General features: G+C 42.0%; 1 protein-coding gene across 1 annotated transcript; it reads right to left on the bottom strand.

The window, feature by feature from the left end:
* Nucleotides 1-742: 742 nt before the first annotated feature.
* On the bottom strand, nucleotides 743-4,059 carry LOC125179481 (the record flags this gene model as incomplete). The annotated part of the gene is made up of 4 exons (XM_047885433.1): nucleotides 3,768-4,059; nucleotides 2,265-2,372; nucleotides 909-1,012; nucleotides 743-778 (listed from the first exon to the last, which is right to left on the bottom strand). Coding segments are annotated over exons 1-4 (354 nt in total), but the record flags the coding sequence as incomplete, so codon positions are not given.
* Between the last annotated feature and the right edge of the window lie 19,428 nt (nucleotides 4,060-23,487).

The raw sequence follows: 23,487 nt of genomic DNA, 5'->3' as shown, positions 1-23,487 counted from the left end.
ATGCATCCACTGGCCCCCTTTCGTCCAGAAGGGGAGTCCAATCGTTCAACGTAGACAATAAGTTAGTGGTGCGGGATCTACTGGCAATAAAAGCAATACCATTAATTTATTTTGTAATGTCTAATTATTAATTTATTTTCTATTTTCGCTGTGAATGTTTTGCGATTTTAAGAATCGGTGACAGGCCTACGGCCTAATAAACGCTGAAACCGCAATAATATAATAATAAAACCATGTTGACAATTTATCTGATAATAGATGGTGAACAGTCATGGGCCGATAATCCTATCCCTCACAACAGATTCCATTATCTTACATACAACACTTGTCAGACTGACAGGGCGATAGTTATCGAGGTTACTTTCGTCACCTTTTTTGGACAAAGGTGTTACTTGAGCTTCTCTCCAATCGGACGGCAAAGTTCCTTCGTTCCAGGTTTTTTGAAAAAATACTGTCAATGGGCCGGCCAGAACGGCTGCTAATTTTTTGAGAAATCTGGGATGGAAGCCGTCTGGTCCACATGATTTGTTGACGTATGTATACAGTATATCGATGATGACTGTAATTCATTGTCTTTCCTTTATATAAAAAAAGCATGTAAGTTAAATTATGACTAATTAAACTCGCATTAATACAGCTTTATATTATATAAGAAGTTTCCATATTTGAATATAACCAAATCTGCTGGCGCATGGGTCCTGTTGACAACAACGTGAACAAGAGGACAGTGCTGTACGCACACCTTGTTAGCAGGACACGGGTTGCTGGCGCATGGGTCCTGTTGGCAACAGTGTAAATAGGAGGCATTCTGCTTGCATTCTTTGTGTGTTGTGATCATTCAAGTAACATTAATCGTATTGACTAACAAATAATAATAAAAATAATGATGAATTTTGGGCGGCACCCACCATAATCCTGGCGGGTGGTGGCACCAGCATCCTGAAGCAGCGCCAGCTCGGCACCACCGCGCTGCCGGCTACCGCAGCCACGAGCTCGCACTCCCTGGTCACGTCTGCACGTGCATTTTAATATTTTAAAACAGAAACAAGTTTTTAAAACATTCTCTGCTGCAATTCAATACATTAACTTTCATGCTGCCATACAATAATCCATTAAAATAATTGAAGAAATATAGGCTTCATCAAATCTGATCGTAACTTTGTTTATTTGCTCGTTTAACCTTTGGATCTCAATTCTTCACAGACCTCACTCGACGGCTTCTAACGACTCACTGGCGGGCGCGAACGAGAAGATAGCGGCACCTTCTACTCTCCTCGTGTGTACAGGCTTACTAGCCGGATAGTATAACCAAGCGACCGACACTTGCCAGATTTACTAGCCGTCTGCACTATCCCCATGTACAAACACCTTTACTGCCGACTTGCGATCGTGTGAGTCTCTTATATTTCGAAGCATGTTAGGTAACTTTAAGATATTGCCCTCTAAGCTTAATCTCTTATCTCACGATTTCAGGTATCGTAATCGTAGTTCAAGCCCAACCGCAGCCGTTGGCACAAATCGTAATCAAACCCCAACCAAGCGTTGGCATTATAATACCTAAGTAATCAATTTCAAAGCTCAACCCAGCATTGACAAATGCTATCAAAAGCGAAGAAACGCCAGAAATAGTTTCTCCTTCTTGCCTGCCAAAACCATTTTGTGTAAGTAACTAATGATATACTGCGCAATTGACATAAACCATCCCTGTCATGCCAGTTGTAATCATGTCATCAGTAGTCAATTAACAACGCTTTGCTGCAACGTTTTTAATTAACCCGAAACAATGGGAGTCTAGCCCCTGCCTAGTGTAAGTTTTATTTGTGTCTTACTCGACCTATCAACTAATGATAAATATTATTTCAGCTCAAGTCACAAAGCCATCAAGTCACTTACGTCACCATTGTCACCAACGATAACAAGTAAAAACTACCAAAAGAAAAGCGTCGTTTTACTTGCTCACCATACCAGATCCTTGTCATCATCAGCGAAAATGTGGCATAGGATTTACTATAGTGGCCAATTGAATAGCACTTCAATAAATTAAGTAGCGACTCATTCAATTAAGTAACGACTTAATTAATTGATAAAATGCATTAAGTAGTCCCTCTATAAACTAAATTGCGCCTCAAAGGCTCAATCTATTAAGTAGAACATCAATCTATTGAGTATAATCTCAATTAAAGTAGCGCATCCTTCAATTGTATAGCTAAGAATACAAGTACTTAAATGCACTTATACTAAAACATTAATGTATAAAAATCTACCGTTGAAGTTGAAGGCGACGCAGGCAGGCTGCGCCCCGCACAGCTGCAGGCAGCGCTGCGGGTTGGTCACCGCGCCCACGGACGCCCCCGACAGCAGCTTGCTGGCTCCTATACAGTGGAGAATACAATAATTAATGCAATAGCAATAAATGAAGATAAAACAAAATTTTGTCCTACATTATCAGTACAACGCCGAGACCGGCTTGCTGAACCCTACCCAGTGAAGAGAACAGAAGTTCACTCAAAATAGTAAATTAACTGAAATGTACACTAAAAGTCTTATCCTGTTTTATGAGTAAAATAGGTCCCATTTAATCAGTGAGGAATTATATTATTTTCGGCAAACAGGTGTGGCCGACATTGCTAAACATAAATAGTCCCTAACCCAAACAAAAATCGGGTAACGGATACGCTTCAATTCAGAAGTCATTACGCTTGGCTTATTGTTACTTCGCGTCTGTTTGGTTACACGATCGAAATCATTGTCCGGCCAAAATCTCCTTTCCGACTTTATAGTGTCATGAGAGTGTGATAAGGGTTGGCCGAAGCCGTGTCGTGCCAAGCTTGCAAGCTGCTAAGAGGCTGTACTTTCAGCCCGGCCGAAGTGGACATTATCGGCTGATTTACGTGCTCACCGAGTCCTAGCCGGCAACTGATTCAGAGTTGGGCCCGCATCTAATTTTTGTCAGAAATCGGCCCTCAGTATTCTACTTAATATCACACAAATAATAGAGAAGAGAAAGCTGTTACAACTGTTATATTGGGTTAAATTTTAGATGAACAAGGGAGTGTAGATGTGATACACAGTAACCAACTATAAGTGGGGCCATAGTGACAAAACACAATTGTTCAATTGAAATGGTTATAAACAAAATTAATAATTGAAAAGAAGAGTTGAATTTCCACTCTATTTGTGAGACAATGAAATCGTAAACGATGCTTTGATTTATTCATCTCGTCTATTCATCATGCTACTCAATTAAATCACATACCTACTTTATTGAATCATCTACATGAATACATTGAAGCTAACGAAAGAATACATTGAAAACAAAGGACTATTTGTCTGCTGTTTGTAACTCTCGTTCCCTTGCCTTTACATACAAAGAAAATGTGGTATACGTACGTAAAAGCATTGACGACCATTAATGCGTCGGTTGACAAAGGGCTAGCGGTTCCAAAACATTATTGCGAGCATTGATCACTAGTGGCACAGCGGGGTCACGAGCGATACTTAGTTAGGTATTTATTGATAAACTATAAAGTTTACTGCCTAAATCCGGTTTGCTGGGGGTACCTATTCAATAAAATATTTACATGAGAATTTAATATTTGCATACGAATGTGGTTAATGTTAACCAATGAGAGAAGCGATACGTTCCTACATGACGAAAAAGTAGGCCGTGGGGGCGATCACAGCCAAAGTGCTGTACGTGTGCACTATGCCTCCAAGAAATGCAAAGCTTGCTGGTAGCACAGCACCAGATACCCCGTTTTACTCACCCATGGTGGCGGCAGAGTAGGTATTGGCGACCACCGCAGCACCACTTAAGTGTACCATGGCGACCAGGAATACCACGGTTGCTGGTAGCGCAGCACCAGCCATCATTTGAACAAGTCCTATCTGCTGCAATGGAGTAAGTTGATGCTTGACGCAGATGTTGTGAAGTTGTTGAAAAAGGTACGAGATTAAACTGAATAATAATAATCAATTAACGCCAAGCACGAGTTAGGAAAAAAGTTGGTCCTCTGGAACAAAAATGAAACAAAACTGGAAGATTTGCAAAGTTCAGGACTTTCGTAAATTTTTCCGCACAATTATCGAAAAGTTGAAGGGCAACGGTCAGCACAATACCTGTTTGGAACTTTAATGACGCAAAAGATTATAATGAACTTGGACACGTGAAACTTCGAAAAGTTTTGAAAATTAGAATAGTCGTTTAAGGGGATCGTCTGGGTCCAGGAAAAACTTCTACATTTATTAACCAATCTTCCTGAAATTTCACACACATAAGAAACTTGTAAAATAAAAAATAATTTGCTTGCATAAATTTTTCGGAAAAAATGGAAGAAAACGAGAAATTAATAGAAAACGTCAAAATAAGGGGTACTCTAGAAAAGTTTCTAACTTTAGCAAATCACAAGCTACAATGCCGAGACACATATCATTCGATTCGTAACAACATTATCTAGCGACTCCAGAGGCCCGATTTTTCATTTTCCTCGTTTTTTCTTTAATGTGCGTTTTTCTCAATTTTTACACATTTTCCCCCCTTCCCCCACCCCTCCCATATATATAAATCAAACCATGCTCGAATTCGAAAAAAAGGGCTTCCAGAGTCGCTAGGTAGGGTCTTTACGAATCGAATGGTATGTCTGTCATTGCTATAGCTTCAAAATTGTTGGAGTTATTACATTTTTAAGATGCGTTTTTAGGATTTTTAAATTTTTTCAAGGAAGCCAATTAAAGTAAAATTCAGTGAAAAAAGAAGAAAATGTCAAAGAATTTCTTGATATTGTAGCCCAAGCTTTTCCATTGCCATTTATTTGCTTTCAGGTACCAGCGCGCGTCCATAGACTTATTCATGTCCAGTTTAACGTGAATAATAAGCTATAAATGTGACTTTTTATGTATATATGCATATATAAAATATTCATTTTACATAACTTTACAACGGCATTACGCAAAAACTATTGCATTTACATACATGGTAGTAGCTTTGTTGAACGCGTCTTGTTTGTAGATTTCAAACGAGTGCAAACACTTTGCAATTAACGCAAATAATGATCTATAAATACTATTTTTAAATGAAAAATTTGTAAATATTGATATAAAATGGCCATTTTATAAAAGTTCGAAACAGCCTTGCGCCAAATCTATTGCACGTACATCCCTGGTAGTGTTTTCGTTGAACGCGCCTTGTTTATAGCTGTCAAACGAGTGCAAACACTTTGCAATTAACAAGCATAGTGATCAATAAATTCAGATTTAATTTGAAGAAATTTTTGTACATATTGTTAAAAAATGTTCATTTTATATATTTTAAAAAATTATAGAAAAAAACTATGGCACGCACATGCATCCGGATTGCTGCGTTAGACGCGACTTTTCAGCAGCTACAAAATGAGCCAATAAAACGGAAAAACCGAAAATTTCGATTTTTGACCCAGACGATCCCCTTAATGTTGATTTTTATTTGTATCAATCAAAATGGGCGTTTTACCACAATATTATATATATGTTCCCTCGTACGCCAGATGCACTTCTGGCCGCGGCAAATTATGCTCAGCGTATTGCCGGCTACCTGATGCCGAATTGAATGATTCAAATATAATTTTTTGACCCGCAAAAACCCAAAGAAATTTTTTTTGGTTTGTTTTCCTCCATTTTATGAGGCTTCAAACAATTTATATCGAATGTCGGAATCTTGGCATCGATGTCAAACTACGGAATTTATTAACTTGTTTCCCGCTGAAGTATTTCCCTCTTACAACCTTCAAATTCAATGAAATAAATAGGATATCATGGAATAGACTTGTATCTATGAATTGACGAATCAAGGTACATGTTTGGGTTACAAATGCATCACCTCTCCTATATAGGGACCTTGTTGTGGGGAAAAAATAGCACACGATTTCAAAATGACTGAATATAATCAGTGCAATAGATTTAGTCTGAAGCTCAACCTTCAAATTAAGTGAAAGTAACATTTATAATGCAGCGTCGCTAACGGAGATTGTAGGTATGTGTTCATGGGCCACGGCTCCACACACTAAATATTCTAATTTAATTTTCGATTTTGCATTCAAACTATGAAAATTAATATCTAGTTGCAGATTCGCTAACGGATATTATAGGTACGTGTTCATGGGCCACAACTCCACACACTAGTCTCCTGACGACCGGCAGGGAGCCGCATATTTGAATGGCTGCAACGCTCGATAAATGCGACCAAATTACCCGGCACAGCAAACGAGATTCTCGCTAGCAAGAGAAAAACAGAACTGCATGCGATCCAATGACGGTCAAGTCATTCGGACGTTAGTATAATGATGGCACACTTTAGAGCTGCAGATATTAGGCCCACTTAGTATAAAATATTAATTCTTTCATCCCTGAGCGATAGAACGAAGTTCGATCCAGGCAATGATAGGAATGGTAAATGCAGGAAATGACGGCAATGACGGACAATGATGGAGATGCAGACGAGGGGTGAGTGGGAGTCACACCACGTGTAATGGCGTGAAGCATGTCACACCACAAATAATCGTTTCAGATCAACTCTTCTATCTTCAGAATGACTCTTCATTGGAATGGCTCATCATTGGGATGAATCTTCATCACGACTTCATCATTCATCAGAATACCACTTCTTATTAAGGTCTTCAGTATGAACCCTGTATTGATCGAGAGGCTCGTCGCATAATGTCATGTTTCAACTGAGCCTCGATAATTCCGACGTAACATCATTAGTGCTCGAGTCTATAACAAATTGGATCTTTAATCAACTGATGTAAAATGATGCCCTTAATGGTACCCTCACGACGCTGCCCTGATGGCATCAAATTGTTGGAGGCGCACTGATATCTTAAGGTTAATATTTACTTGGAATTGTAGACACCCAACACGAACAACTTTTATAAATACACTGCCTGAGACACGTGCGTTGCGGAATTGATATCGAAAATCTGATTAATAATTCTTTGAGCCATCAGGTTTGGGAATTATTACTCCTGATATGATAGAAAATTCAGGTCTATATTTGAATGGCTGCAACGCTCGATAAATGCGACCAAATTACCCGGCACAGCAAACGAGATTCTCGCTAGCAAGAGAAAAACAGAACTGCATGCGATTCAATGACGGTCAAGTCATTCGGACGTTAGTGTAATGATGGCACACTACAGAGCTGCAGATATTAGGCCCACTTAGTATAAAATATTAATTCTTTCATCCCTGAGCGATAGAACGATGTTCGATCCAGGCAATGATAGGAACGGTAAATACGGGGAATGATGGCAATGACGAACAATGATGGGAATGCAGACGAGGGGTGAGCAGGAGCAGAGCATGTCACACCACAAATAAACGTTTCAGATCAACTCTTCAATCTTCAGAATGACTATTCATCACGACTTCATCATTCATCAGAATACCACTTCTTATTAAGGTCTTCAGTATGAACCCCGTATTGATGGAGAGGCTCGTCGCATGTCATGTTTCAATTGACCCTCGATAATTCCGACGTAACATCATTAGTGCCGAGGCCAAAACAAATTGGATCTGTAATCAACTGATGTAAAATGATACCCTTAATTGATGGTACCCTCACGGCTCTGCCCTGATGGCATCAAATTGTTGGAGGCGCACTGATATCTTAAGGTTAATATTTACCTGGAATTTAGATACCCAACACGAACAACTTTTATACATACACTGCCTGAGACACGTGCGTTGCGGAATTGATATCGAGCATCTGATTAATAATTCGTTAAGCCATCACGTTTGGGAATTATTACTCCTGATATGATAGAAAATTCAGGTCGTTTATGGCATCTAGATTTGAGGTGATATATGTCTGTATAAGAATCAATAAGCTATTAGGACAAGGAGAGTCAAACAGCTTGGAAGTCATGGTTCCAGCGACTCAGAAATTCATTGTGAAGATAAGTGCCTTCATTAGCTTCTTTCGCGAAAAAGTAAAACCGTAGTGAAGGGACAAAACAAGCAGAATAAGAGAATATGTTGCTGGAGGTTAGGCTGGTCCCATCATATAGAAGTAGATAGTTGGCCTGATCATTTAGATTGGGCAAATCAAATCGAAGCAAATGAAGATCCTTTAGAAAATCTAGGATTTCTATAAAAGACTCAAATGACGTATGTTCAAATATATGAACGGCGATGTGTATGTGCCTAAAATATATTTTAAATGAAGCTTTCATTGGAGGCCAGGGAGTATTTATTATTGCCAATTTTCTTATTGTTTTTCTCTAATCGGCGAATTTGGCTTTAAAAAAAGAAGCATTATTCCTGTCACAAAGAAGGTTGTAGACTTCTCCAGAACGTAAATTACATCGGTTTGAGCAGCACGACTTTAAGCCGCCGCCTCACATGCCACCTCCAGCCCGGAGGACCGAAGAACCAACCACATAAGAGAAACTCATAAACTGGATACCACTTCGAACCTTGTCGAGAACTATAGAAAGAGACTGCTGGAGGTTATAAAAATCTGAAGATATGCCATTGATTATTAACATTACAGCTTTGTTAGTATTTTCCAACTGTACGAATAAATGTGTCTGAAGGTGTTGGGGAATTTTGCATGTTCAAGCGTTTTGTAATTACATTTTGTTCCAAAAATTTAGTGCTTTTTTCCAATTACACATTGATAAGTTCAATCAAATACGAGTTTTAGGCTCATTCATTCGTCAATTATTTCGAGTTATTCAAGAAACCATTGGAAAAATGGGGTGTAAGAATAATTTCGTCGCTAACTGTACAAGGTACGCTGTGATGAGGCGATGTATTGCGACTATCGCCAGGAAAATCGCAATAGGAACACATTCAAACATTCCCAAGTTCGTAATATGACATTTTTGCATGAACATGGCAGCACAAATGCAGGGTTCAACATAAAAGATAAATATTATTGGGTGACAAGTGATGTACTGGCTCTAAGACAGGCTCACCAAGACTCACTCGTACTCATCACGTCACCAAGACTCACTCGTACTCATCACGTCACCAAGACTCGTACTCATCACGTCACCAAGACTCGCTCGTACTCATCACGTCTAAATGGGTCCAATATTCAATAAGTGTTTTAGAAGAACGCTCTAGCTTCCAAATCTACGCACATTTCTGACAGTTCATTTACTGAGTCCGATTCCTAACTTTCATTGTCTTTTCCTATTAAATGGAGAGACAAGCCATTCGGGGACTTGTATATTTTTCAGATCTTTAAAACTTGCTTTGACATTTATTAATTATCTAATCTTAATTATTTTGAATGAATCGAATCTTAGAGATATATTCTGTTTTCTCAGAATATATCTCTTAATACGGTGTTTGAAAATCTCTCAGACTTTATCAGCTTTTGCAAGTTTTAATAATATTATACATATTATTCACACTATAATTATAAAAATCTATTGTTGGGTCGTATAATTCTACAAGCCTTGATGAAGAACTTTGAAAACCATCCCACTTCAGTTTGCAGTATATATCGCTTGAAAGTTTCATCGATTTCTTCCCATGGTTTTAATAATAGTCTACTATTCAGAGGAGGGGCTTTATTTGTATTGATGGATCTAATGCACACTTGCAACGCTTCATGCCGTTCTTCATCACATGCCGTTCGTTTTATCACATCAATGTGTTGCCTGTCTAGAATATAGTGAACAGCAAACATGGCACGTAGGAATCTTTTCCTTAAAGAGACTGCATCAACGCGCTCAGCCGCGGTAGTCGTCTATAGGATATTTTAAAAAATGAATTCGACGGATAACTCCCCTCATAAATAAAATTTGAAATTCCTCACAGTTCTAAAATTTGGAATGCTATCCTGGCTAACTATTTTCAATTTGTGGGTATTAAGATAAATTATGTAAACTTTGTATTACCACTGTTATCGCTAACGAGAATTTTGAATGGTGAGGATCGTAAAACGCGCGACCTTTCTAACATTTTCGCGATTCCAGTTGGTTTAACTCTTTTTTCATCATTGATCGCTATACCAAACATTTCTGAATCATTTCTCTGGTGGTAGTTATATTAGTTATTAACAACAGGTCAGTGAATTTTCCGTAGATTTAATCGAGATTTGCCCCTCTGTTGTCGTACTTCGGAGGAAAGGCCGGTCTGTCCTATATGGCGATAAATCTTCTGTGGGTCCACGATAAACATCCTCCCTCTCCCCCCACACTTTGTAGTCCACTCAGCTTTCAAAGTGCTTGTCTGGTGCTAGCGTGGCTTTTAAAAAGGCCAAGACTGACAATACATGTTTGCATGCATTGTCAATAATATGTAAATATTGTTAAGCTGGTCGTAAATAAATGTCATGCGTAACGATGATTACGGAGAAATAATCTTAATTGCGTTTCAAAATATGAAGCAAACAAATGAATAAACAACACAATTCAAACAACAATGCAATCAATTTGGCATTTTTCATGTCGATTTGCAAATTTTCAATTTCTAGTAAAACAAAATCTCTAGCACAGGAAAATGGTAATATAATCAAAGTTTGAAATCCATCACTTTAAATCACTCGAATTTCTTAATTCCCAGAAATGTTGATCTGATGCTCATTCCCGTTGAGTGATGAGACTGTCCTAAACGACCGTTCCTTACGTGAAAGCTTCGCCGCCGTATTATAGACAGAAACCGTACTACAGCGGTCGCCACGCATCCCCGCGGTTGCTTTTCTCGGCAGCTCTGTCTTTATAGCTGTTGTCTCAACATTGATAAAGATGTCAAATGTCGAATCGTTCAATTTATAACGACCGTTCTTCGGATTGGTGGCTCTGCCTTCACTTACGATTATGCCTCAGCCGAACTCGCTTGTCGCAAATCTGCTGATGATGACCGTGACCGTACTGCTATTGATGATGACCGTAACCGTACCGCTTCTGATGATGACCGTGACCGTACCGCTACTGATGATGACCGTGACCGTACCGCTATACCGTACCGCTACTGATGACGACCGTAACCGTACCGCTACTGATGACGACCATAACCATACAGAACTGATTAAGACCGTGACCGTACCGCTATTGATGATTGTAGATTTTTTACGTTGTTTTATCGGGGTGGTAGTGCAGTAGTGGTATGAATGACTCAAAGTTTCGCGCTGCCATCGTTTCACGATCTATTTTTATGAATGACACTCAAAGTAGATAGGTGAGAGACAAAGCTATACTATTACAACAAGCCCTCACGCTGTCGTCGCCTGTGAGTTTCAAAACACAGAATGATACAATTGGGGTGGGTAGGGGATGGGATAAGGGTGAGCTTGGAGAGGGGAGGAGACATCCTTCCCCCTCAAATTCCTGTCTATGCTGAGGTTAGGAAGATCACACCTCCAATTAAACTGCCCGTGCATCTGTACTGTATAAAGTGTACAGTGCTTCCTGTTTCGTCGCCTTGGACAGTACCTGTTGGGATGCAACATGGTTAACAACATTTGAAAAATTTCCAGTGCCTAATTCTTTTGTACTTCCTTCCATACAACAACCACCGGCTGGTGAGAGGCCTTAGAGATCTACCTTAAAATCAGAGTGGTAATATGGTACAAGGAAACCCAGTTGTGCTCAGGCTGGGAGGTGTGATCTGTTCATACCCGAAGTCTTGAAAGCAATTATAAAAAAGTGCTTCCTGTACAGTTTAATCCTGTATAAATTCTTTCACCACTTCGCATCTTTTTCCCCTCCCATCTTCCATAGTCCCCTTCTCATCTTTCCGAGTGTTTTCTCGGGGCTGGTGATTCTCACAGTAAAATAAATAACAGTATTGAAAATTGCGATGAATGCCAAATGAAATAAAAACGAATAAAAAATGCCAAATGAAATTAAAGATTATTGAAATCTTCAATTTCCTCTGGCATTTCAAAATAATATTATGTTTATACTTCATACATCGTAATTATCATCATTGTTATTCATTGTACCGTGATTCATTTGATTCACTAATAATCACTGCACTGAACTGTGCGACAGATACTATTGACGCTAATATCATGTGTTAGAAAATGGTGACTACTGTGTTACTACTTCCAAGATTGAATAATTGCAAACATTTATAATTAATTTTGAAGTTTATAGAAAATTATGGGAAGATCCATGGTCATACAGGAAGATCCATGAGTGTTGAAGGGTTTGTGTGTGCGTGTGAACACATCGTACAAGCTCAGTGTGCGTACTTCGTAAGTCCCCACTCCCCAAACCTCAACCACAGCTGCCCACGGACTCCCCATATCTGCGGCATTGGGGGTGAGGGCGGCATTCATGGGAACACATTCAAAAAAGGTAAAATTCGAATTTTAAATTAGTTTGCTCGGTTATGTTACGTTCTCTATTAATGAATAGAGAATGAAAACTATCACGAAAACACGAATGAAAACATATTACGAAGAAATGAATGTTAAGCAATTTTGCACAGATTTAAAGAATTTTATTGCCTTTCAAGCGAGCGCATGTGTGAGTGCGTGTGTACATCTACATAAATGCCCTTGAGGAGGTAGTTGTAAAGTCCTCAACCGCTGCCTCCTCCCTACGCCCCGACAGCTCTTCCCCATTGCTGAGCTCCTCTAAACCAACCCTCCCCGCTACATGGCGAGATTGTGACGAGATGCCAAGCTTGGAAGCTGGCGGGAAATATCGTATATTCTCTGTACACACATGCCAATAAAAGACCTGCATGCCATAAATATGATGTCACACACATAGGTAAAATATCCGGCACAATTATTTTAACAATTAATTCGTTCACCAATACAACGCCTTCCCCTCCCTCCCCTGAATTCCTTACCGCCTAACTGTGCTGCCAGACCCCATGCCTTGCTGCCGAGAAAAATTCACACTGAGTTTGGCCGGTGCGCTCATAGAAGACTTCGCCTGCCCTTGATTGAGGCTCTTAAGAAAACAGGAAAACCATGGAATTCCATTCGAAACAAATGGAATTTTGTGTTTGTTTAAATATTCTCCAAACACTAAAAAAATGTTTATAAAATTTTAATAAGTTTCAAGATAATAAACTAAGAGAAACTCGTCAACTGTATTATTAATAGACGGGATATAAAACTTCACACAAGCCATGAGGATAGTTAGAACTTCCAAAAGTTGATTCGACAATTTGGTGGCATCTGATGGCAATGTTGGAGTTCTGAGGTTACAGTTTGTTCAAAATAAAATCGAAAATAAAAGAACACTGGAGGTACATAGAGAAGAAAAGTTATTTTACTCGAGATTAGCATAACATAACATTTAGAATACTTATGTTTTGAAGACAATATCAGGAATATGGTGGCCGTTAGCTGCGAAGTACATACGCCATTTCGAAGTAAAGTATAAAATCTATTACATCTTCTAGATTCCTGACAAAAGATCAATGCTTCCCAGAAATTGATGCTAGACTGATGGCACGCGGAGGTCGTTTAAATGTGATACGCGAACATTTCCCGTAGTAATGAACTTTTTGTCATTCGATATTTCTTCAGTTCAAATAATGCCTACCGCTTATACGCAAGATAATCTCGAATCAATTTCAACTGTGGCCGCACGACATAACCTGGACATATCTGCCCACAGATAAACTCAAATAGTACACTTACTTAATGTGCTTATGAATACCGTATCAATCTAGAAAAAATGTAACCATAAAAACAAATTATCGCTTAATATTGCAATAAAATTGTCAGAGGCTTCAGTCACTCCCGTCAGCACTGCGAAAGATGTCATCAGCTCCAGTCCCTCCCGTCAGGACGGTGGGAGGTGTCATCAGCTCCAGTCTCTCCCGTCAGGAGGGCGTAAAATGTCATCAGCTCCAGTCCCTCCCGTCAGGACGGCGGAAAGTGTCATCAGCTCCAGTACCTCCTGTCAGGATGGTGGAAGGTGTCATCAGCTCCAGTCCCTCCCGTCAGGACGACGGAGGGTGTCAACAGCTCCAGTTACTCCCGTCAGCACTGCGGGAGGTGCCATCAGCTCTAGTCCCTCCGTCAGCACGGTCTAAGGTGTCATTAATTCCAGCTCCTCTCGTCACGACGGTAGAAGGTGTCATCATCTCCAGCTCCTCCATTCCATTTCCATTTTTGAGCCGTCGATCCCCGTCAGGGTCTTGCTCCCCCCGTGGATCCCACACCAGACAAACCATCTGCTGCTACGCCATGTTGTCCACCGACAGCACCCTGTTGCACCCTCTCACCGGCTCCTTCTCTCCTTCCCCCACACCAGCGCCAACATCTCGTCTCCCTCACACGCCTCCCTCTCCCGACCCTCACCGGCGCCAACGTCTCGTCTCCAGCACACCCCTCACATGCCTCGCGTAATTTTCTTTCGTTATCCATGCATTGCACCTTCCACAAAGCCTCCTGTCTCCCACTCCGCTCGCTCCACCCGTGCACGTCATCTAATGATTCACTCTTGAACCCTCCGTCTCAACACTCATACCGCATATGCTGCAAAAGAACCTCACTCGCTCTTTAGCCACTCTATACATGCGCTTCCGATGGTTGGTCAGGCCCGCCTCACTTCGGCAGCCCTTCCCACATTCCTCATACCTACATACCCAGTCGTTCCTTTTTCCAACATTCCTGTCCAGTCTTGCCACATTTGCATTCCAAGCGTACTCATGCCGTTTCTGACATTCACACTCATACAAATGTTCCAAGCGTTCTTTCACCATGCTCTTCCATCCATCCCTATCTCTGCTTAGCCGCTCAACATCCGCCCAATCCACTCCCGCTTATTAGATATCCGCTTCCAATACAAGAAGCGGATGAAACCTTTCAACCTCTCATACCATCCTGGCACCATCGCTTTCGTTCGTCAGCCTGTCATTGGCCATTCTCATAACATGTCTCACTAGCTCCAAAACACGCTTCTCAATCTTCCATCTCACACTCTTGACACTCAAACACTTCCTCACATCCCACATGTTCACTCCTCTCGCTTGCATTTGCCTCAGAGGCTGGCCATTCCAATCACTTCATACGTATCTATAACACTTATCCTTTCACTTTTGCAACCGATTCAGATCCTTTTCATACCACACTCTTGCCTGACAATCATACAACAGACTACTCTCCACACATGCCTCCACCACCTTGGCCTGACACTTCTTAGACATTCTCGACCCTTTCAGCCAGCCTTTCACTCTCCACCACAAATTTCCAGCTCTCTTTATCCTGTTATTCACATCCATTTCCGAACTCACCCAGCTCCCTAGTACTCTAATTTCAACCCCTCTTCCGTCCCAAACTCCAGCACCTCCTTTTTCTCCTCATTATTTCGTTCTTCCCACTGATTCATCACTTCTTTCACTGCTCTCACACCGTTGTCGATCTCACCCTTCACACCCACAATCGTTGTATGATCCGCTAACAAAGCCAAGGACACTTTCACTCTCACACACTCACTACTCCCCTTCTCCCATGCACTCTCACCAGCAAACAAACCCCCTGGCACCCATCTCCCCATCAACCCAACCTCCTCGCCCCCATTTCTTCTCGCCGCCTCTGCTTGCCTCATTACCGCCTGATGGTACACATTAAACAAGATGGGTGACGTGGTGGGACATCCCTCTCGCAGGCACGCAGCTTTTACTCACTCCCTCCTTCCCTCTCACCTTGTAGACTGTCGACTCGTGCAAATCCACAATCGTATCCAAGCATTTCTCTTTCATTCCATACCTGTCGAGCAACTTCCACAAACCCGGTTTATTCACTCTCAGATGCGCCTTTTTCAAATCCAGCAGTCTCGCAACAGGCCGCTTCTCTTCATTCATACCCTCATTCCCGTTCAGTTCCATTCTTCTCTTCAAATCGGCCACATCCTCTGGCATACGAACCATCATTTGAACCACATCCGTTGTCGACCTTCCCTTTCGAAACCCTGCCTGTTCCTCACCCAATAACCCCAAATACTCAGCCCACAATGCCACTCTCTTCGCTGTCACCATCGCAAGTATCCTGCTCCCTATACTCAACAGACAGACCCCCTATAGTTATTGCAGTCATACCTGTCACCCTTCTTATACAATGGAATCATAATGCCACCTTTCAAAGATTCATCCCATGCATCCGCTCTCTTCATAAACATTTCTCTCACCAACTCAATCACTCTGTCTCTTGCTCCATCATCCACCCACTTAATATATACAATGCTCACTTTATCTTCTCCAGGCGCCGATTCTTTCATGTCATTCATAGCCGCAAGAATCTCTTCTCATTCTGGCACTTCATTCAGTCTATAATTTACCTCTTTTGCTCATTCACACTCTCGCAGGTCAGTCTCACCATTTACCGCCCGTTTTATCACTCTCGGCTCCTCTTCATACCTCTCGCACGTCACTCGTTCAAAATGCTCGTCAAATCCATTCACACAAATATTCGCACTCGCTCCCGCCTTGCATCCCCTCGTGCCAATCTTCCTCAAATACTTGTAAATGTCTCCCACTCTGCCTGTCGCCCACGCTTCCTCAGATTCCCTAATTTTATTCTCCCACCACTCTTGTTCAAGTCGCCGCAACCGTCTTCGCAAAGCTCTCCTCGCCTGCTTCACCTCCTCTCTCGTTCCAGCCACCTCTCTCTTCAGCCTCTCCATCAATCTGCCATCTCTCCTCTGCCTTCTCATATTACCTGCCAGTCGCTTCTTTTCATTTCTCAAACGCACCGCCGCACTCACTCTCTCATTCAACGCATCTAGCTCATCTTCATACCCAATTGTCCAGGAATTTTGAACCCCCTTCTCACATACTTCTTTCGCCGGCTTAGTCATCACCTCCGCAAGCACCTTCCATTTATTACCTTCATTTATTCTCTCATTTGCCTCTGTCATCCTCTCATTTGTTTCCACTTTGAAAAAGTCCAGCAGCTATCTTAATCAATCGTCAGCTAAGGAAAGATCGGGTTCCAAAGGCCGGATCCCTTGTGAATCAAGTCACGAAAAGTTCAAGAATCGGCAACAGGCCATGGGCCTATTTCATCATCGCCGACACTTCTATTCTATTCTTCCATTTTCTCCCGTTCTTTCAACACCTCCCACTTTATCCTTGGCACTCTCTTCGTATTACCTCCTGGCATTCTCCATCTTCTCCCCTTCACTCTCACAGTCATAACTACTGGCTTGTGGTCCGACAACTCGTATTCCTCATCCATCCTCATCTTCTTTACCATCCACCTCCTATCAATCTTCCGCATCACAAACCCATCCAACTCATACCCTCGATCTGCCATACCTCACATTTAACCACGTCCCTCTCCTTTTATACATCATGTAGCTATTCACATACGCCAACTCATGCTACCCACTTGTATCAATCAGTTCCCTTCCTGCCTCATTCATATTCCCAATACCATACCTTCCACTCACACTTTCTCTTTCGTTCCCTCTGCCAATATTCGAGTTAAAATCTCCCCCTATAATCAATTTTTCACTTCCGCCACACGCAACTTGATTCTCAATCGCTCTTCTTCTACCATCTTTTCTGTCCATCTCTCACCCATACCTTTAATGCCTCACCCCTCAAAACCACAGCCGACTTCTTCGCATGTACCACCACCATTCTTTCCTCTTCCTCTCCCAGCCACAACACACCCTCATCATCCGCACTTATCTCACTCAACAAAACAATCTCCCACCCTTTCCTCACAATCTTCTCTACCACTCTCCTCTATCGCTTCCTATTACGCTATCTCATTGATATCTCTGCACATTCCACGTCACAATCACTTTCTCACTTCTTCGTCTCCCATCCACATCTGCATTCACCACCTCAGCCTCTCTCTCAATCTCTCCTCCGACCCTCGTGGCGCCTTTCCCTCTTCTCTGCTCTTCGCCTCTTTCCTACTCCCCTCCGTCCTCTCCACTTCCTCGGCCCGGGATGCGGGTGAATGGACCGGAGTCCAATCGCCCTGAGGGCCGCTGCCAGCCTATCCAAACGGCTCGCCACCGTCCGGCAGGCACTGATGCGGGCCCTCGAGGGGCCCTCGCCTTGAAAGTTGTTAAAGAGGGATCCGGGGCGGCTAGGCCCGTCTTCCTTTGCTGTAAGCAGGGCGATGTTGGGCATCTCCCCTTGCGGCTTGATCCCACATTGCCCCCATCCCCTGGTGGATCCTTTGCCGCTCCTCTCGTCGGGACGGTAGAAGGTATCATCAGCTTCAATCCCTCCGGTCAGGACGGAGGAAGGTGTCATCAGCTACAGTCCCTCCCGTCAGGATGACGGAAGGTGCCATCAGCTCCGTTCACTTCCGTCAGGACGGCGGAAGGTACCATCAGCTCTAGTTCCTCCCGTCAGGACGGCGGAAGGAGTCATCAGCTCCAGTCCTTCCCGTCAGCACTGTCTCTGATGTCATTAGTACGATGGTTAATAGTTTCGTAGCGATCGCAAAGAGGCATTTTAATTAGATGTTGTGGTGATGTAAACTGTAATAAGCAATTAAATATTTTGCGTGAAATGCTTAGGTTTATTAAGTACTAATATACAGTTTGTTATCCATAATGCTTAATTGCCTCCAATACTAACAACATAACTTTCATTCGCCATAATTATCCCTCAACGTTACAAGAGGCCCCTTTGAAACCGAGCCGGCGCCATTCTCCTGCCAATTTTAACAGCCAATTCAAGCCGTTTCTCACCTTATTACATGTATACAATAGAATATACAGGGGTTGGATAAAATAAGGGAAACTCCTGAGAAATCCATAAAATATATTTTAATATGGCGTAGGTCAATATTTTGCGGCAAATATGGCCTCAATTCTTGTAGTATTTATTCATAGAAATTGTGAAGTGTTAACAAAGGAATTCAAACCTATTCTTCAGTTAAAACTCCCTTAAGGTTTTATAAAAGACGATGGCGGTGGGAATCGACATGTGACTTGCATCTCTAAAATCGTACAGATATGCTCGATAATATTTAGGTCTGGTGATTGTGGTGGCCAAATGAGATGCTCAACATCATTAGAATGTTCCTCGTGCCTTAAACAATTCCTCCCCTCAGGAGGTACTTCTGACGGCAGTCTGTGTCACTCTGTGCTCGTCAGAAATCCTATGGGATATCCCGCTCCTAAGGAGATTGTTCCTGAGTGTCCCACCGCTGAGCTCGCGGTGTCTGCCACTCTGCCCGTTGGTCTCAGTTGTGGGGTTAAATTATTATGTAGGTAGGATTCCTTACATTTCCCTTCTCTATCTCTCTCGTGCTGGGGGCCGACATCCTTGTAAGCGACCTCTTGTTCGAGTGTCTTAGTTTCAGTTGCTTTTCACCTGTCCCTCCTTGATACTTCGTCTCTTCGAGAGGGCGCAGCCGTAGGCCATAAATTTTACTCTTAAATAAGCCCTTGAGCCTATGCCTAGCTTCACCATGCATTAACTTTACTCAGCCTCAGAACTAGAAGCCGCAGACTACGCTTGAACTCCGTAATCCAGACAAGCGACACACTACCGAAAGATAATAGCGTCGTAGGTCTTCAGCCAATGCAAAAGCATGCTCGCTCATAAACAGGCAGTTCCCCATCTGGCTGTACCTATTCCGGCCTAACCTCTTCTGGCCTAACCTATTCACGCTGTCCCGGCTCACATCCAGGCCAGATGAGGTTTGGCCAGATGCAGTATGGCCATGTTTGCCTTCAGCAAGCTTATTTTGTGGCTGTGGACATCCGGCGCTATGGCTTTGAGCACTTGACTTCATAGGCCGTTATGCACTCTAGCGTTCTTACCTATGGAAAGGAATATGAACTAAGTGTGAAGTTCTCGAAGTGCGCCCCCTCTTCGAGATACTAATGCTGCTTCTTTCGGGTCAGCTTCAGCGGACTGGACAATTGAGACCTTCCGCCCCTTGTGAGTGATGAAAATTTTTTTGACTTAAGAAACTTTTGACAAATAAGACCCTCCACCTCTTTGGTGATGTTCATCTTGATTTTCGGTGCAAGATAGCTAAATAGCTGAAGCGCTAGTAAACATTTGGTTACTAAACTAACTAACTTGAAAATATTCCAGCTGTATGGATCGAGGTTTTATCATCTTGAATGATGGCGTTCCATCCCGGAAACAGTGCTTGAACCATTGCATTACAATCGACACACGTGATTACATTATAATTTCTTGCGGTTTAGCTCCGACATGCGTGAGGGCGTTGACAAATAATAATTAGTGTAAACAAGATATTCATTACCAGGTCGTTTGCTAACAGGACGTTCATTTGCAGGACATTCATTAACAGGACGTTCGTTAACAGGACATTCTTTAACAGGACATTCATTACCAGAACGTTCGTTCATTAACAGGACGTTCGTTAGCAGAACGTTCGTTAACAGAACGTTCGTTAGCAGGACGTTCGTCAACAGGACAATCATTAACAGAACGTTCATTAACAGGATGTTCGTTAGCAGCACTTTTGTTAACAGGACGTTCATTAACAGGACGTGCATTAACAGGACAATCATTAACAGGACGTTCGTTAACAGGACGTTCATTAGCAGGACGTTCACTAACAGGACGTTCGTTAGCAAGACTTTTGTTAACAGGACGTTCATTACCGCTATTTTCATTAACAGGACGTTCAGTAACAGAGGGAAAATTCTCGATGAAGAGGAATCAAGTAGTCAGTAAATTTGTCACATGCATCTTTAATGCTTAGCCATGACTGTATGGGGCAGCCATGACTTTAGTGGGAGGCCCTGGCTTTATTGGCGGCACATCTCGCGAACTATCATCCTAAGGAAAACCTTAACACCTTGAATGTGGTATGTAGTACCTACCACCGGTATGAAATACGCCCTGTATACGACATAGCTGCAGTTAACGTGTTAAATCTTAAAACATTTCAGGGACGCCAGGAAATGATGCTTGACAGTATCGCGCTCTTATAGTGGATGAAGGAACAAGTTGGTTCAGCGGCACTCAGGATACCAGGTTATGGCATCCTTCAGCGGTTTGAGGTATCCTGCAATTTGGGGTGAGCTTTTCTTGAGGTAAACCCTGACAGGCGCACCCACTGTACAGGGAGAGAATTAAACCTTAGAGTGATGTCAGCTGGAAGAAGGAAGAAACAATGAGCAATGCTAGCATGAAAAAGAATAAATTAATCGTTACAGCGATGTCAGCACGAAAAAGATGGAAGTAATGGTTACAGCGATGTTGCTGAAAAAATGTCAGCACGAAAAAGAAGGAATTGATCGGTACAGCGCTGTCAGCACGAAAAAGAAGAATTAATCGTAACAGCGATGTCAGCTTACAATATGTATGGGCTGTTCGGGCTCGTATCCAGGATACTAATCGCGTCGGGATGTTACCTGGAAATTTCATTCTTAATAATAGAACTCTGTGAAATAGAGTAATAAGAGACTTGCATATAAAAATCAAAACGGATTAGGAGACTTGTATATACAAATTAAAACGGCGCAGTAGCGTCCAATCTTCAAGCAAAAACTTCAAAAAGAGACAAGCGCAGTAGATTGAAAACGTAGGCGTAAGCTAGACCATGCAACAAATATGGCGGCCGATCCCACAATGCATCACGCGATTCGGTGCCGTGACATCATCCTTTCGAACCCGATTGGTTTAGATTGAGTCTCCCTAAAATTGAAGAAATTATGTTTTTCATCTCATTTTGTAGGGAGAAGTATTACAAATCGAAAGCAAAAAACCACAAGGCAATAGCTATCATGGTTTTTTCGTAAGGCCGTTTTGAATGTTTTTGGAAAGAGAAAATATTATATAATAAATGTATCAGAAAAATCACATGTATAGCTAATTTTTCGCGTTAAACTGTCATTAAACTGATTGTATCCTCAATACGAGTAATTCGCAATGGGAAAGCTGGGGCTGCTGTATCAAGTAATTTTTCAAAATTTTCTTATTTTTTCAATCCCTGAACAATTGAAATTTCTTCAAAACGCCATCTTAAAATCTACCTCCTCATATAATTTTCAAGCTACAGCATTGAAAGACATATCATTCGAACTCGCAGCTGGCAGGAGGCGCAAGAGAAAACTCCATCGCCGACGCCTACTGGGGCAAGACCAAGCGTCGTAGGGAGGCTGGCTTGGTAAGGGATTGGAGTTGGGGAATCAAACAACCTGCCTTAGTTGCCTAACCGCGCAAAGAAACGATCCTAGCGCCTGCGGCAGCCCGTGGAACTTATTTTACGGACACGCCTCGTATATTGAAAAATTAGGGATAAGATGTTAAAAAGCGTATGAAAAATGAAATAGAAAATCAAAAAAGACTTCCAGAGTCGATAGAAATTCTCTTAACAAATCAAGTGATATGACTCTCGATGTTGTAGCACGTATATTGAGGGAGGAGATATATTTATATGGAACCTCGTTTTTGCTGACTTCTATGCATTTCAAGTTTCTTGCGTCTATGAATTTCAAAAAATTCACAGGCGCAAGTTGATTTTATTTTAGTGATTGATATACGAAGAGACAAAAAAATCGGTCATTTAGTTAGAGAGAATATTTTTAGAAGAGACGCGAGCTTTAAGGCTTGTAGTCAAAATGCAGCGAAGTCTGAGAGCGAGGTTTTCGCGACCATCGTGTAAAATCCTTGATCTGCCCAAAGCTCGGCCAGTCGCTACCCTTGAGCTTGTACTCTTTGTAATATGATATTACGATAAATTTTGGAACAGAACTATGCTATCTGAAACCTAACCTCAGATGCGGTGAACGTAAAATTACGTAATTTAACATGCCCGGAAGTCAGATTCGATCCGCGGCCTGGTAGTGCACGGCAGGTTCTATGCGAGGCCGGAGGAAGACAAAGCTGAGTGGTTCACGGCTGATTGGTGGATGTCCGGAGAGATCCAAGGCGTTCGATTGAGGGCTTATTGGTGCACAAAATTGGTGGTGCACGGCTGCGATCCCCCCTAGCGCCAGCGGCAGCCCGCGGGACTTGTTTTACAGACACACCTCGTATATTGCAAAAACTAGGGGGAAAATAGAAAAAGTCGCATGAAAAAATGAAATACAAAATCGAGAAGGGGCTTCTGAAGTTGATAGAAATTCTCTTAACAAATCAAGTGATATGTCTCTCGATGTTGTAGCACGTATATTGAAGGGGGAGATCGATTTATTAGAGACCCCGTGTTTTCCGACTTCTATGCATTTCAAGTTTTTTGCGCCTATGAATTTAAAAAAAATTCGCAGGCGCAAGTTGATTTTATTTTAGTGATTAGTATACGAAGAGGCAGATACGTCATACTTTAAAGAGATGATATTTAGTAGAGACGCGCACTTTATATTCGAAGACTGCATTTCTAATCACAGCACCACTAACAACTGCACCACGCATTAACACTATCACTACCACTGCACCACAAACCACTGCAGCACTAACTACTGCATCACTAATCACGAACCTTGCCAGTAGACGAGAAACGACAGGCAGTCGTTTTGACCGCAGTACGCAAGCGCATCGGCGTAGAGAGCGACCTTGTTGACCAGATCGTTGCCAGGATAGTCGGTGTCAACAAGGCTCTTATACACACACCCTGCACACACA

The sequence above is a fragment of the Hyalella azteca genome, unplaced genomic scaffold (genome assembly GCF_000764305.2).
Source record: "Hyalella azteca isolate HAZT.00-mixed unplaced genomic scaffold, Hazt_2.0.2 contig17915, whole genome shotgun sequence".
Lineage (NCBI taxonomy): Eukaryota > Metazoa > Arthropoda > Malacostraca > Amphipoda > Hyalellidae > Hyalella > Hyalella azteca.
This window is presented reverse-complemented; position numbering and strand designations above follow the sequence as displayed.